This window comes from Lycorma delicatula, chromosome 5, assembly GCF_047948215.1.
Source record: "Lycorma delicatula isolate Av1 chromosome 5, ASM4794821v1, whole genome shotgun sequence".
Classification (NCBI taxonomy): Eukaryota; Metazoa; Arthropoda; class Insecta; order Hemiptera; family Fulgoridae; genus Lycorma; species Lycorma delicatula.
In genome coordinates, this window is record NC_134459.1 from 84,642,769 (window position 1) to 84,655,612 (window position 12,844).

Sequence of the window (12,844 nt, forward strand, 5' to 3'; positions counted from 1 at the left end):
AAACACTGGGAGAAAACTACCCTCTCACTAATAACGAAGCTTTGTAAGGTAATCACTGTGTAGGAGTTCCTAAAGTACATTGCTGCATTTGATTGACATCAATAAAGTAGGAGGCCTTGATAAGATGGATCGTTACCATCTTAATTTATTCTGATGACTGTAATTATTACACAAGAGCATTATATATATATTGTCATAGCAGTCATGTGATTAAAAGTGATGGCTTAGCTTGGTGCAACCAAGCCAAGGTACATAACAATAAGGAAAATACATCACAAAGTTATTTTAATTTTGACTAAATTTGGGAGTTTGACTAGATTGAGAGAATTTGACTAAAATTGAGAATTTTTGACTAAATATGATAGTTATTCATTCATACAGTGTTCTGCCATTAGGGCAGGTCTTGACACAGCTGCTGCTCTCCACCTTATTCTATCCTTTGCTTACTTTTTTGTTTAGTATCTTTTTCCATAATCTCATCAATCATTTGAAATCTATTCCTTTCCTTCCATTCACCAAGCCTTCTATCGCATCCACTAATAAACATTTTCTCATTCAATGTTCCAGCCATTTCCTTTTCCTATATTCAATCATATTTAGCATTTTGCTGTTCTCTCTGATTTTCTTTAATACTTCTTCATTTGTTACATGGTATTGCCATCAGATATTCATCATTCTGTGCCACATCCATATTCCAAAAGCCTCAATTCATTTTCTGTCTGCTTTTCTCATCGTCAATATTTCAGCTACTTAGAGCATCACACTCCAAATAAAACATTTCATTAATCTCTTCCTTAACACTAAGTTTAACTTTCTGCTCAGCAGTTTTCTCTTCTTATTAAATGCCTGCTTATTTCTTGATATTCTTGTTTTAATTTCTACTGTACAAGTCAAGTCATCAGTTTTAAAGCTCCCTAAGTATTGAAATTTCTTCACCTGCTCTAAAACTTCATTTCCTATCTTAATCTCAATCCTCTCCTCTTTATCACCTAATACCACATTTTGTTTTCTTTTTGTTGAGCCTCAAGTATTTCATTTAGTTTACTTGGGCTCTCTACCAATACATCCATGTTATAAGCAAAACATATATATTCTATTCTCTTCCCGATCTTTATTCCTCTCTTTCCAGTCAGACAGCATTTAATTATTTCTGACAAATATATATTAAACAGTGTTGAAAACATACAGAATCCCTGCCTCACTCCCCTTCCAATCCCTATTCTTCCTGTCATTTCATCTCCTATCCTCACTTTTATTCAATGGTTATAGTACAGCTCTTTTATTAGGCACCTTTCTTTCCAGTCAACTCCCTTCTTTCCATAATTAGCAGTAATTTACCCATCTAACTGTCAAATGCCTTTTCTAGGTCGAAAAATGCAACATACACTCTCTGTCTCCTTTCTATGCATCTTTCACTGATTACTCTTGCAGCCCTGTAGTGTCCTGTGTTCCAACACCTTTTCTAAACACATACTATTCTTTCTCAATACTACCATCCAATTTACTGTATATCCTCTTATTAGAGGATACAGATATTGAGATCTATAGAGTTTTCAATTATGGGTGAGGGTGGCGGATGTGTACTTAACTAGGGCTTAATAGAATTCATCTACCCTTTATTCTTTTATACTAAAACCTGGTTCTTAATTTGTAATGAGTTAATTTTTAAATAAACAGTGTATTGCTCACTAATTTAATATTACCAAGAGTTCCTTGGAACAAACTTTGGATCTATGCTGTTGGATCTTAGATGGGTTCCTTGATCTTGGCAAAAATATAAACTATCCCAATCAAAGGCAGCCTCTTTATGAATTAATTGCCAGTTTTTTAATCTTTATTTCTTGGATAGGTACCAAGGAAAATGTGTTAAATTCTGTTCTAGCTATCCAGAGTTTGTAACTTCTAGTACCCAGTGAGGAGATGTTTGTTTATTGGAATATGTCAAGGTGCAACTCTGCCCTTACGTTATCTGGTAACTCTATCCTAAGCAATTGTTGTAGCCAAACTAGTGGATGAAATGAATTATCGGGTAAAGCTGAGCTTGTACTCCTAAAATCTAAATAACAGGATTACCTCTTGTTTTTAGTGATTTAACTTGCATCGAATCATTATGCAATTCATTTCTAGCTCTAGGAACAATTACTTACTGCAGGAGTTATATATTAGAGATAATAGTTTATACTTATGAAAAATATTAATGTTTCTATGGTAAGTATTGTTGCAACCACTAAGCTATATGGGGTTGATAATGTTTTACAAAAATGGTAAGTATTACCTCTCATAGTACAACTGTACTTAAGTGTTAAAAACTATTATTATTACATAAATCAGAGGTTTCAGTTTTCATTCTGTCTTCATTATCATTTAATGGAGAATTACCATTAAAAAATTTACAGCTTGTATTGATAGAAAACAATCTTCAAAAAAGTTTCAAAAAATAAACTGACAGTACAGTGGTAGACATCTGAATAATAGGTTATAGGTACAGGATATAACTTAAATAAAATTAAATTAATCAAAACACTTGCCATAATAATTTGTTCTTGATGAACAGATAAGTAATGTTAATTATATTTGTAATATTGATGTTCATCATTGAAACATTAAATAAATTATTTTTATATATGTTTATTAATCTTACACTGTAGAATTTATATTAATTTTCTATTGTGACAACAAATTTTTTGTCTAAAAGAATTGCCAGCAAAATTATGATTGATTGTATTTTAACCATTAAGTATGGTTAACTTTTATTGTGATGAATTCACAATCCAACAGACTGTTAAACTTTAATGGTTTAGTTTAGAATGAACTATTTAATTTCGATAACATCATTTTACTGCGATAATAATTACGAAATTTGCGCTTTAACCTTCGCGCCGGTTGAGAGTGTGTGATAACGCGTGCGGACTGCTGTACGTGTACCATATTTTGAATGCATGATATCTATTATACCATGAAACAGCATATAGCAGGATTTACATGCGATTTGTGACATTTACAGTAGGGAAATTTTTGTTTAAGCAACACTGTAATACGAAAGAAAATGGCGTGTAAACATTGCGAATTCGTTCTACGTAGGTAGTCAAAGTGTAAATATTTTTTCCGTGATTTAGTTTTAAAATGTAAAACATTTTTTATGTATTTATTACATAATAGTAGGTGTGATAAATGCCACATGATGTGAATTATGTTTTATGTATTAGTGTGTAAAGTGACAGTTTGATAGTTCGGTGTGTCATTTAATTTTTATTTGATGTGTTTTATAACTATACACTGTCTAATAAATACGAAGACGTTTATAAAATGTTTGGTAAGAAACTTCAAGCGGATGTAAAGAAGTCTACTCAGAAGATACAAGACCCAAAAAAGGATTCAGCGACACGTTTTAAACATTTGAGAATAGTTTTAGGCAAGTGAACCTACTTTTACCATTGATTGTGATGTGTTAGTTTTGTAAGGAATTAAAGTTTGTCATGTATTATTAGCGAGTATTATTATATTGTTTTTATCTGCAATGAATGCCAAAATTTTTTTTGCTTATTTTGAAATATCATTCAGGTAGGACTTAGGATTTGTAACATAATCTATTTTTTAGAAAAATGATTTCCCAGGTTATTTGTTAGGTTTGCTTCTGTTTATTCATAGGTTTGGTATCTATTAACTTTAAGTTGCTGAATAAGCATATTGGTTTAGTGTAAAGCATGTCAGGTGTTTATTTTCTTAGTGGTGTTATTTAAGATATATTACTTTACCAGATTAATAACTTATTTATAAATTAATTTTTTGTTGTACAAGTAGTAATATTTTCTATGCTGAAGTGTTAGTGAAAGTGATTTATTGTAACAAAATTGGAGTCATATTTTGAAGATGTACCTGGATTGAGCATCATAAAATCTGTCTGGAAAATCACATTTACTGTAGAGTTTCTGTTACACATTAATATTTAGCAGACTGTCAGTTACTAACACATCTCATTATACATATATTTTTAAATGATAAACTTCTCTTTTTAAGATTATCAAGATGATTATCAAAATGTTTTCATTCAGTGGCCTTTCAGAGGTAATTAATGGTTCCTTCTTCAATGCAGTAGGCCTTTAGAAAAAAATGTTGTATAATTTGAAAACAAATGGTTTAATTTTGATAATTTATGTCTTACTACGTTTTGTTACGCTGTTCATTATAGTAATGTGTTATCACAGGATATGAATTGTTATCATAGAAATTTATAACAGCCAAATTTCTAACATACAGACTATCTGAAAATTGAAGTAGTTCCTTCATCACTTGTCTGCAGATGGCCAAGTAGTTATTACTTGGCACAAAATAGCTAACAAATAATTGATCTCTATGTGGGTCAATCTATTTGAAGTGTCCCAAAAAAACATAACCTGGTTGCTTGACCATTTAAAAAAACAACTGAAACTTACCCACTTGTTTCCTACGTGTCTCAGGACCTTAAAACTTTTTTTAAATTTTTTATTTAAGCAGTTTACATGTGGCTGCCATTTTTGTATGCACATCTATTTTTGTGATTGTAAGGGTTTACGGAAAAGATTATAACTAAAAACTATTGGTCCTGGTCGTAGAAGGATAAAAAAAATCTATCTATTAATATTTTCTCATGGTAAAAGGTTGGTCCAGTGGTTTATTCACCTATCTCTCTTCTTTCTAGAGAAAATTACGGTACTTACGTATTCTATACGTATTGAAAGAAATTAATTGTAAAAAATTTATGAATTGTTGAAAAAATACATGTATTCACAAGATTAATCAGCGAGATATCTGTTTATTTTAGTGTAGTGCTTATAAAAGCAAATGAGGAGATGCCTGCATCTTAGTATGATATCTCAACCAAGCACTGTCTTTTATCCACATTTTTAAAGTTATATGTATTTTTTTGGTTCTTTGCAGGATCAGAATCCACTTTTTCAATTTTTTCTTCAAAATCAGTGGGTATTTGCAGAGAAATTATAAATATAACCTAACCAAACTTAATCTACATTTGCTTCACTCACAAACTTATTTATTTTTTTATTTCTACTTGTTTGATTTTATTCAAACATGGGTCTTTCAAATGTACCTGAGAGAGGTGCAATATAAACATTATGCCTATAATTTATAAATATAATTAACCAAACTTAACCTAACACCCTCACTTAACCCTCACTTCGCTTGCTAACCTTGACTAGTTTATGAAGGTTAGCGAGCATAGGTTAAGTTTGGTTAGATTATATTTATAATTTCTCTGCAAATACCCACTGATTTAGAAGAAAAAATTGAAAAAAAGGTGGCTGTCGGATTCTGAAAAAGTACTTGTTTACTAATTTTTTATAGATTTAAAAATGTTTATAGGCTGCCTTTTTCACTTGTCCCAACAGTTAAGCCTAATGAATCTAATTTGTTACTCAAATTGAAGGTATATTCCACGTTGATAGTAGACAAAGAGCTGTGGGCATAATTTTATTAATATTTTTGGATGTGAAATATTATTAACATTAATTTTCTTGAGCAATCAAAACAAAAATAAAGAAAAAAACAAAAGAACAGAAGTAATCTCTAAATTTAGATGTGCTGTATGTGATTATTGTTCATTGTAATCGGTATGAGTATCAGTATCAGCAGATTACAGTGAGTAATATAGATTTCAAATTGACAGAATTAATTATGATCTACAGTGTGTGTAAATTTAGAGGTGCCATCTGATCATATCTTTCTCTAAGATTTATCATTTTGTATTAATAATTACTTGTATTTAATTGTTCATCTCCATGACATACACCCAGTATATTTGTCATCTGGAATTTATCTTAAATTTTTTTGCTGAATTTTATAATCTTAAATGGTGAATTTAATAATTAATTCTACATTGTGAATTTATTAATTTTAAATGGTGAATTTAATAATCTAAAATAATAAGTTAATTAATTGGCCTGAGTATTACAGCCTATTTATTTGTATAGTCAGATAGTAGGAGGTCAGGATAATTGACCACATTGGTCATGTGAGGGTCTTATATTTCTCTTAATTTTTGCCTTTATTATTTTTCTTGCAGTTTTCTTAGTATCATTTTGTGGCAAGTTAAGGGTTATTATAATTGTCTTAACACTTTAGCAACCAGTGCACAACAGAGTACAAAACATACTAATAATCTCTTATTTAGTTATTCCTGAGTTTGATTCGATTGAATGTACACTTATTTTAACTAGAGTAAAGAATGCATGCTAATTCACTAAACCAATTGTTTATTTATTATTTTTTTCAGATCATGTTGATATAGAAGAGGGGAAGCAGTTTTTTGATGCAAATTATAGCCATATTTACTACATTTTTTATGACAACTTTATTTCTGCTGAAACAAATCTTAAACAAAAAGGTATGTATAATGTAAATGATAATGAATATAAATATGTGACTATGAATAATTTTTAATTGTAATTAAAAGTTATCGTTTATAAACTGTTGAAATAATTTAATCTGTATATTCAAGTAGAACTGATTCTTTGACATTATAAATTAAATTGATTATTGTTATTTTCATTTTCTTTTTATTTCTATAAAAACTTACGGATTCAGATTAATTTTGTCAAAGCCATTTCCTTAGAACTTCTTTATGTTTATTTTAGTTTTAGTGATATGTATTTAATAATGTGTTTATTGTTATAAAGAGTAGATGAGGAAAGTTATTTATAAATAATTTTTTTTATTGTATTTTAAATATTGACAGATAATTATTTAAATGTAGCAGTGGAGACAACAGTAGGTCTGTAAAGTTCCTGAACTAAATCTCTGTAGTCAATACAAGTAGTACCATCTCTTGGAGAACCAAGGAACTATATAGTACGATGTCTGATAGTGTGCGTGTGTGTGTACAAAATTTCATCACGTTTCATCACCTCAGTTTCTAGTTTTATTCGGCCGCGTATGTTGTGTTTCATGTGACCCTGTGTGAGCTTGCGACATGGAACAGAGAAGCGTGATAAAATTTTGTGTTTGGCTTCAAAAATCTTTCGTTGAAACTTGTTCTATGACGCAGCAAGCATTTGGTGATTAAGCCGATCTCGTACTACGACATACACGTGGTGGAAGTGGTTTAAAGACTGTAGAGAGTCGTTGGATGCCGACGAATGAAGCGGGAGGCTGTGAACAACTGTCTTGCTCAAACAACCTTATCTTACCCTTCGGGCCGTAGCAGAAGAGTTAAACATCGGTAAATATGTGGTACGTACAATTCTAACAGAAAAAATGAACCGCCAATAGGTGTGTTCTCGTTTCGTTCCACAGCTCTTGACCAAAGAACAAAAACAGGTGCGTCTTCCTTCAAGACCGTTGAAACTGCTAATAGCGACCGAATCTTTTGCAAAAAATTGTAACTGGGAATGAAAGCTGGTGCTTCATGTATGAACTGCAGATGAAGCGTCAATCTGCTGCTTGGTTAAATCCTAGAGCACAAAGTCGGCGAAAGTTAGGCGGTAAAAATCAAGAGTGAAATGATGTTAATTGCATTCTTCGACTCAGAGAGCCTGATTCATGATAAATTTGTCCCAACTTAATTCTAAATTCTATTTGGAAGTAATGAAACACCAAATTGATGTGTCGCATTTGTCAAATCTGACCCGAATACCGGGAAATGGGTAGTTGAACTCTTGCAAAATAATGCCCTGGTGCGCGCGCGCACCCACATTATTATGCTGAAAATCAGTCACTGTCTTATCTTGCCTGCCCCCTTCACCCGACTTGGCTCCAGGAGACTATTTTCTGTTACCAAAACCAAGTTGAAGATGAAAGGCCGCTTTTTTGACAACATTCTGGCCATCCAAAGGGCTTGTACTGAGCAGTTGAAGGGGATCTCTGCACTGATTTCTCTAGAGTGTTTGATGGGCCCTCCCGGTGCTGCAACGAGTGTATAACTAGAAAAGGATTCTATGAAGAGGGTTGATGTGAATAAATTCATTTATCTTTAAATTTGTATTTCTATTTAATTTAGTTCGGGAACTTTTCAGACATATTGTGTATATCTCATACCTGTCTTACAACTTTAGAAATAAAAATTATAAGAAAAGAATCAGTTGTATTTACTACCTTCTTATTTTAGCTAAGTCAAGATCCAGTCATTTGAAAATTAAAAAAAAAAAAAAAATTGATCATTAAAAACTACTATTTTTTTTAAAAATCATACCATTAGATCCTTTGGTTTTGAAAGGGTAAACTATTGTAAAGTGAAACATTTAAAAGTGCTGAATAAAACTTTATTACAAAAAACAAGAATAGGTTTTTAGTAAACTTTTTTTTTATATATTTTGAAAAATATGAAATCAAACAAAATTATTTTTAGTGTAATTTTTTTCAGTTTGTTTCTATTCTTTTTTTATTTGTTTCTAACAGTAATTTTATTGCTTATTTTTTGTTTCTTGTACGTAAAAAACATGATGATGGCAATGTTACTTTAATTTTATATATTATTAAGAATTTACATAGTTGGGTTTGTGAACAGCTGCTGTGAAATGTAACAGCTTTGGTGGATGAAAGAATTTATGCTTTTATATACTTTTTTGTATGAACCCTTTCCCTCTTTATTCATGTTCTGACTACTTTTAATTAAATTAGAAAATATTGTACTTTATCTTAGTTTACTAAATTTATAAAGATTTAAGATTATAAATCTTAAATAACTAGCATTTATAAAGATAAATACATAGGTTAATATAGGTTAACATAGGTAATATAGATAAATAAATAGGTTTTGTTTGTTACCTGTAGGAAGTGATTCTGATAAATATTGGACATGATATTCAGCTCTTCTGATGTAATTGAAGTGGCAGATAGTTAGGATACTTAATTTATGAAGTTGTACAGATTAGTCGCTACCTGAGAGCGCTAAACTTTGCTATTATACTATCTGCTTGCCCTGCTTTTATAAAATTCTGTTTCTTTGTATGTAACATTTCAAAGGTTTTCCCGTCAGATTCATTTTTTGAATCCTATTTAAAAATTTATTTGATGAAATATAAATGTTTATGTGGTGAAATTTATTTGTTTGGTTGTGCTAGTGGACAGAAAATGCGTATTTTGTTGTTTCTGTGAAAGTAATTACAAGTAAAATATAACATTATAATTAATCAGAAAAGTGGTAATTCAGAGTGTAATATTATTAATATACTTAAAGCAGCAGCTAACTTTGAATTTAATTAATACTTTATAACTTTTAAAAACTTTAAGCTTTTAATTTTGTTAACTTTTTAAAATTTATTATTTTGAGCAGTGGCGGCTCATAGCTAAAATTAGTGTATAATCTGTATAAAAGGTTAAAGTTTTCTGTAAAATAGAAAAAAAAAAATGAATCAAATAGAATAGCTGGAAGCATTAATAATCTAATTCTATACTTTTATCACATTCAAGAATATGGTACATGATTTTTAAGCACAACACACAGAGTAAAAAAAAAAAAAAAAACTACCTTCCACCAGCAAATCAGGGTCAGCACTGTGGGAGTGACAGTGCTCTCTCTCCCTCCCCTACACCCTTGCAGCTTCCTATGTGCGCATGTGGACATAGGAAATGCACTAGAACTGCTGGAACTGCACAGTTCCAGCAGCACAGTGATGCAGCATACAAAGATTTTTGTATCTTTTACATAAACTGGGAGATGGCTACTGACTGACATTAAGCTTAAGGATTATACAGGGAGCGGCAGAAATAACTCCCGAATTTTCCACAGTCGTAGCTCAGCGCTAGTGGTAGTAGGTGGGTCCGGACTGGTTCCATAGTGCAGGTCTGGTGTTGCAATTTTCAGTCGCTAACATGGCGTGGAGCGGTGAACATCGTGCGTTCATCATCGAAACTTATTTTAAAAATGGTGATTCTGTAATCTGTACGCAGCGATTATTTCGTACATACTTCGGGATAAGTCGACACGGTGCAATCCCTGACAGGAAAACCATTCCAACATGGATTAGAAATTTTAGAGTTATGAGTTCGGCTATGAAAAAACCACCGCCAGGTAGACCTCGCAGCATTTGAATTCCACAGAACTTTCAACTACTCCAGCAAGCAGTTACACGATCTCCAAGGCGTCCAGCCCATAGGCACGCTGCCAGCTTGGGAATATCTGATCGAACAGTGAGAAGAATTTTACACCAAGACCTGCACTTCCGCCCGTATAAAATAATGGTTGTGCAGGAACTTAGTGAACATGATTGGGCCAGTTGTATTGCATCTTGTTATGCTATCCTTGAAAATGTTCCAAACAATGCAGTTGTACTCTCATCTGACGAAGCACATTTTCATTTATCAGGTTATGTCAATAAGCAAAATTTTCGTTATTGTGCAGAAAATAATCCTAGACAACTGCATGAGCGACCTCTCCATAGCCAACATGTTACAGTTTGGTGTGCTGTAGCAGATTTTGGAATCATAGGCCTGTATTTTTTTGAGGAGGAAGGACGAACAGTTACACTTACATCTCAACGTTATGTACACATGCTAAACAACTTCCTGAAGCCGAAACTGAATGAAATTGGAAATCGTGTTGTATGGTATCAACAGGATGGTGCAATCGCTCACACAGCAAGACAATCTATGGAAGTCCTAAGACAAATGTTTCCAGGGCGTTTAATCTCACGGCGAGGTAACATGCTGTGGCCAGCTCGTTCACCCGATCTTGCTTCTTGTGACTTCTTTCTATGGGGCTACTTAAAGAGTAAAGTCTACAAAAACAAACCGAAGACAACCGACGAACTCAAAGCTGCTATCCGACACGAAATCCCGGAAATTCCACAAGAGATGACGACGAAAGTAATACACAATTTCCGAGTGAGGCTTCAGTCGTGTATAGACAATGACGGTCGCCATTTAAATTATATTATTTTTAAGTAACTGAAACTTTAATCATTTAGATATACAATAAATGGCAATGATAATTCTTATTATTGTATAATAAAAGTTTGACTAAAATCTATTACGTATTTTTTTATTAGCCCTTCAAACTGGGGAGTTATTTCTGCCGCTCCCTGTATATTGTACAAGTATAAAGAAAGAATTTAAAAAAAAAAAAAGGACTCATTATGTTAAATGTTATTGATAATATCAAGTGGAAATATAGGGGTGCTGCAGATTCACAGTGTCAATACATGAGCCGCCACTGAGTTTGAGTGAAATCAAACAACCTGTTGTCGCAGTGTACCAGTCACACGTACAAGTACATGGCACATCCATGATATGCCATGACTTGCATTATTTCTCCTATTATATCTTTTACTTTTCATCTTAAAATTACAAATTAAACATAGTTTAATTTGTTTATAAAATGAGCTTTTCAAATATGTAAAATGCAAAAAAATTGAAACATTACATTCTGTAAAAATGCTGCAAACTTTTGTACCCTCTTCGCTCCTTTACATCCCATGTATTCTTTCTCCAAAGAATCTGCATAATATATTTTTAACAAATAATATATTTTTTGAGCTCTTTAATAAAAGGGGAAAATTGTGAAGAGTTTTAAATAAAAAATATTTTAATTTGATGAGAGGTCGTATTACTTAATTTTATTTTATATTTTATACTTTTCTGGGAATAATTAGTAAAATGTTACACATGTTTATAAACTGTTGTGTAAAACAAAACTGTGCTTTGCTTTCTGACAGTAATTTGAGTCCAACTCTATATATAATCAATAGTAATAATGATGATAATAAAACGATTGAAATTGTTTAACCATTTTATAGTAATAGTAATAATAATAATTTACTTTATTTTCTAGCATTGTATTCAATATAGCCAAATGATTTTCAAATGTAATCTTTATTCTCTATTTTTAAACTCTTGTTTGTAAAGTTTATCCATACCAATAAATAACTTCTGATAACATGTGCAGTGCCTGCTGATGATGGATAGGTAGATTGATTTATTTATTGTTTGATTTCTTACTTTACACAACATTTTATGTTATTTGTTTTTCATAGTATAAGTGGTGCTTAAGAGACTAGATCCCAAATATAATCTTAGAATTTTGAATTCTGTTGGAAATAAACAATAGAATAAAACAATATTTAGAAAAAATCATAGAAAACCTTTTATAAATTTGAGAACGATTTAAATAAAATTTCCAATATGTTTTTTTTAGCAAATTTTTCTTGTTTTGTATCTTGTTTTGGAGGTATTTGTGTTTTATAAAGATAAAATGCTAATCAAAGTGTACATTTTGCAAACTTAATTTTTAAACAACATGGAAAGATTTTATCCTAAAAGTTTGTAAATATATGTTATATTATTTGTGCAATTTATTTTTGGTATGATGGCTTTGTGTAGATAGTGAGACCAAAGTAATGTAGAAACTAGCTTTTGGATGTTGCAATATGACCTGGTTTGAAACTGTTTAGACTGACCACATTAAAAGTGTTGTAGCTTCCAGGTAATATTGACCTAATTGGTTGTTTTCCTTAAAAATGTTTTAAAAGGGTTAATTCTTTTAATAACAAGGAGCTGCGTTTTAAACTTATATGAAAAACTTTGCTGAGCATCGTGAAGTAAACTGTCAGTTTTTCGTTCAAGTGTTTAAAAAGTTTAGCCTGGTCACTTTTATTTGTTGGTTACCCATAAATCTTTTCAGATGTGTAATATAGAGATTTTCTTTCTTTTGATAAATCCAAAAAAGCTTGTTTTAGAATTTTGACATTCTAAAACAATATTGTGGCTTATTGTATCATAAAATCTCTAACTAGATTATTTTTGATTTTGAACTATTATTCACATTTAAGTGTTTTAAGTCAATTTTTTAAAAATTAGAAGACTACTTATATTAATAGTTTTATTTTTTTAATGTTTTTTATGAAGTTATACATTT

At 31.2% G+C, this 12,844-nt stretch overlaps 1 protein-coding gene across 1 annotated transcript in view; it reads left to right on the plus strand.

Moving 5' to 3' along the window:
- The first annotated feature begins 3,059 nt into the window (after positions 1–3,059).
- LOC142325155 (putative Rho GTPase-activating protein CG5521) overlaps positions 3,060–12,844 on the plus strand; it is a 142,252-nt gene continuing 132,467 nt past the window's right edge. Inside the window, exons 1-2 of the mRNA XM_075366555.1 lie at positions 3,060–3,412; positions 6,269–6,379. Coding sequence (XP_075222670.1) covers positions 3,307–3,412; positions 6,269–6,379 — 217 coding nt within the window. The 5' untranslated portion in view covers positions 3,060–3,306. The remainder of the gene's footprint in view (positions 3,413–6,268; positions 6,380–12,844) is intronic.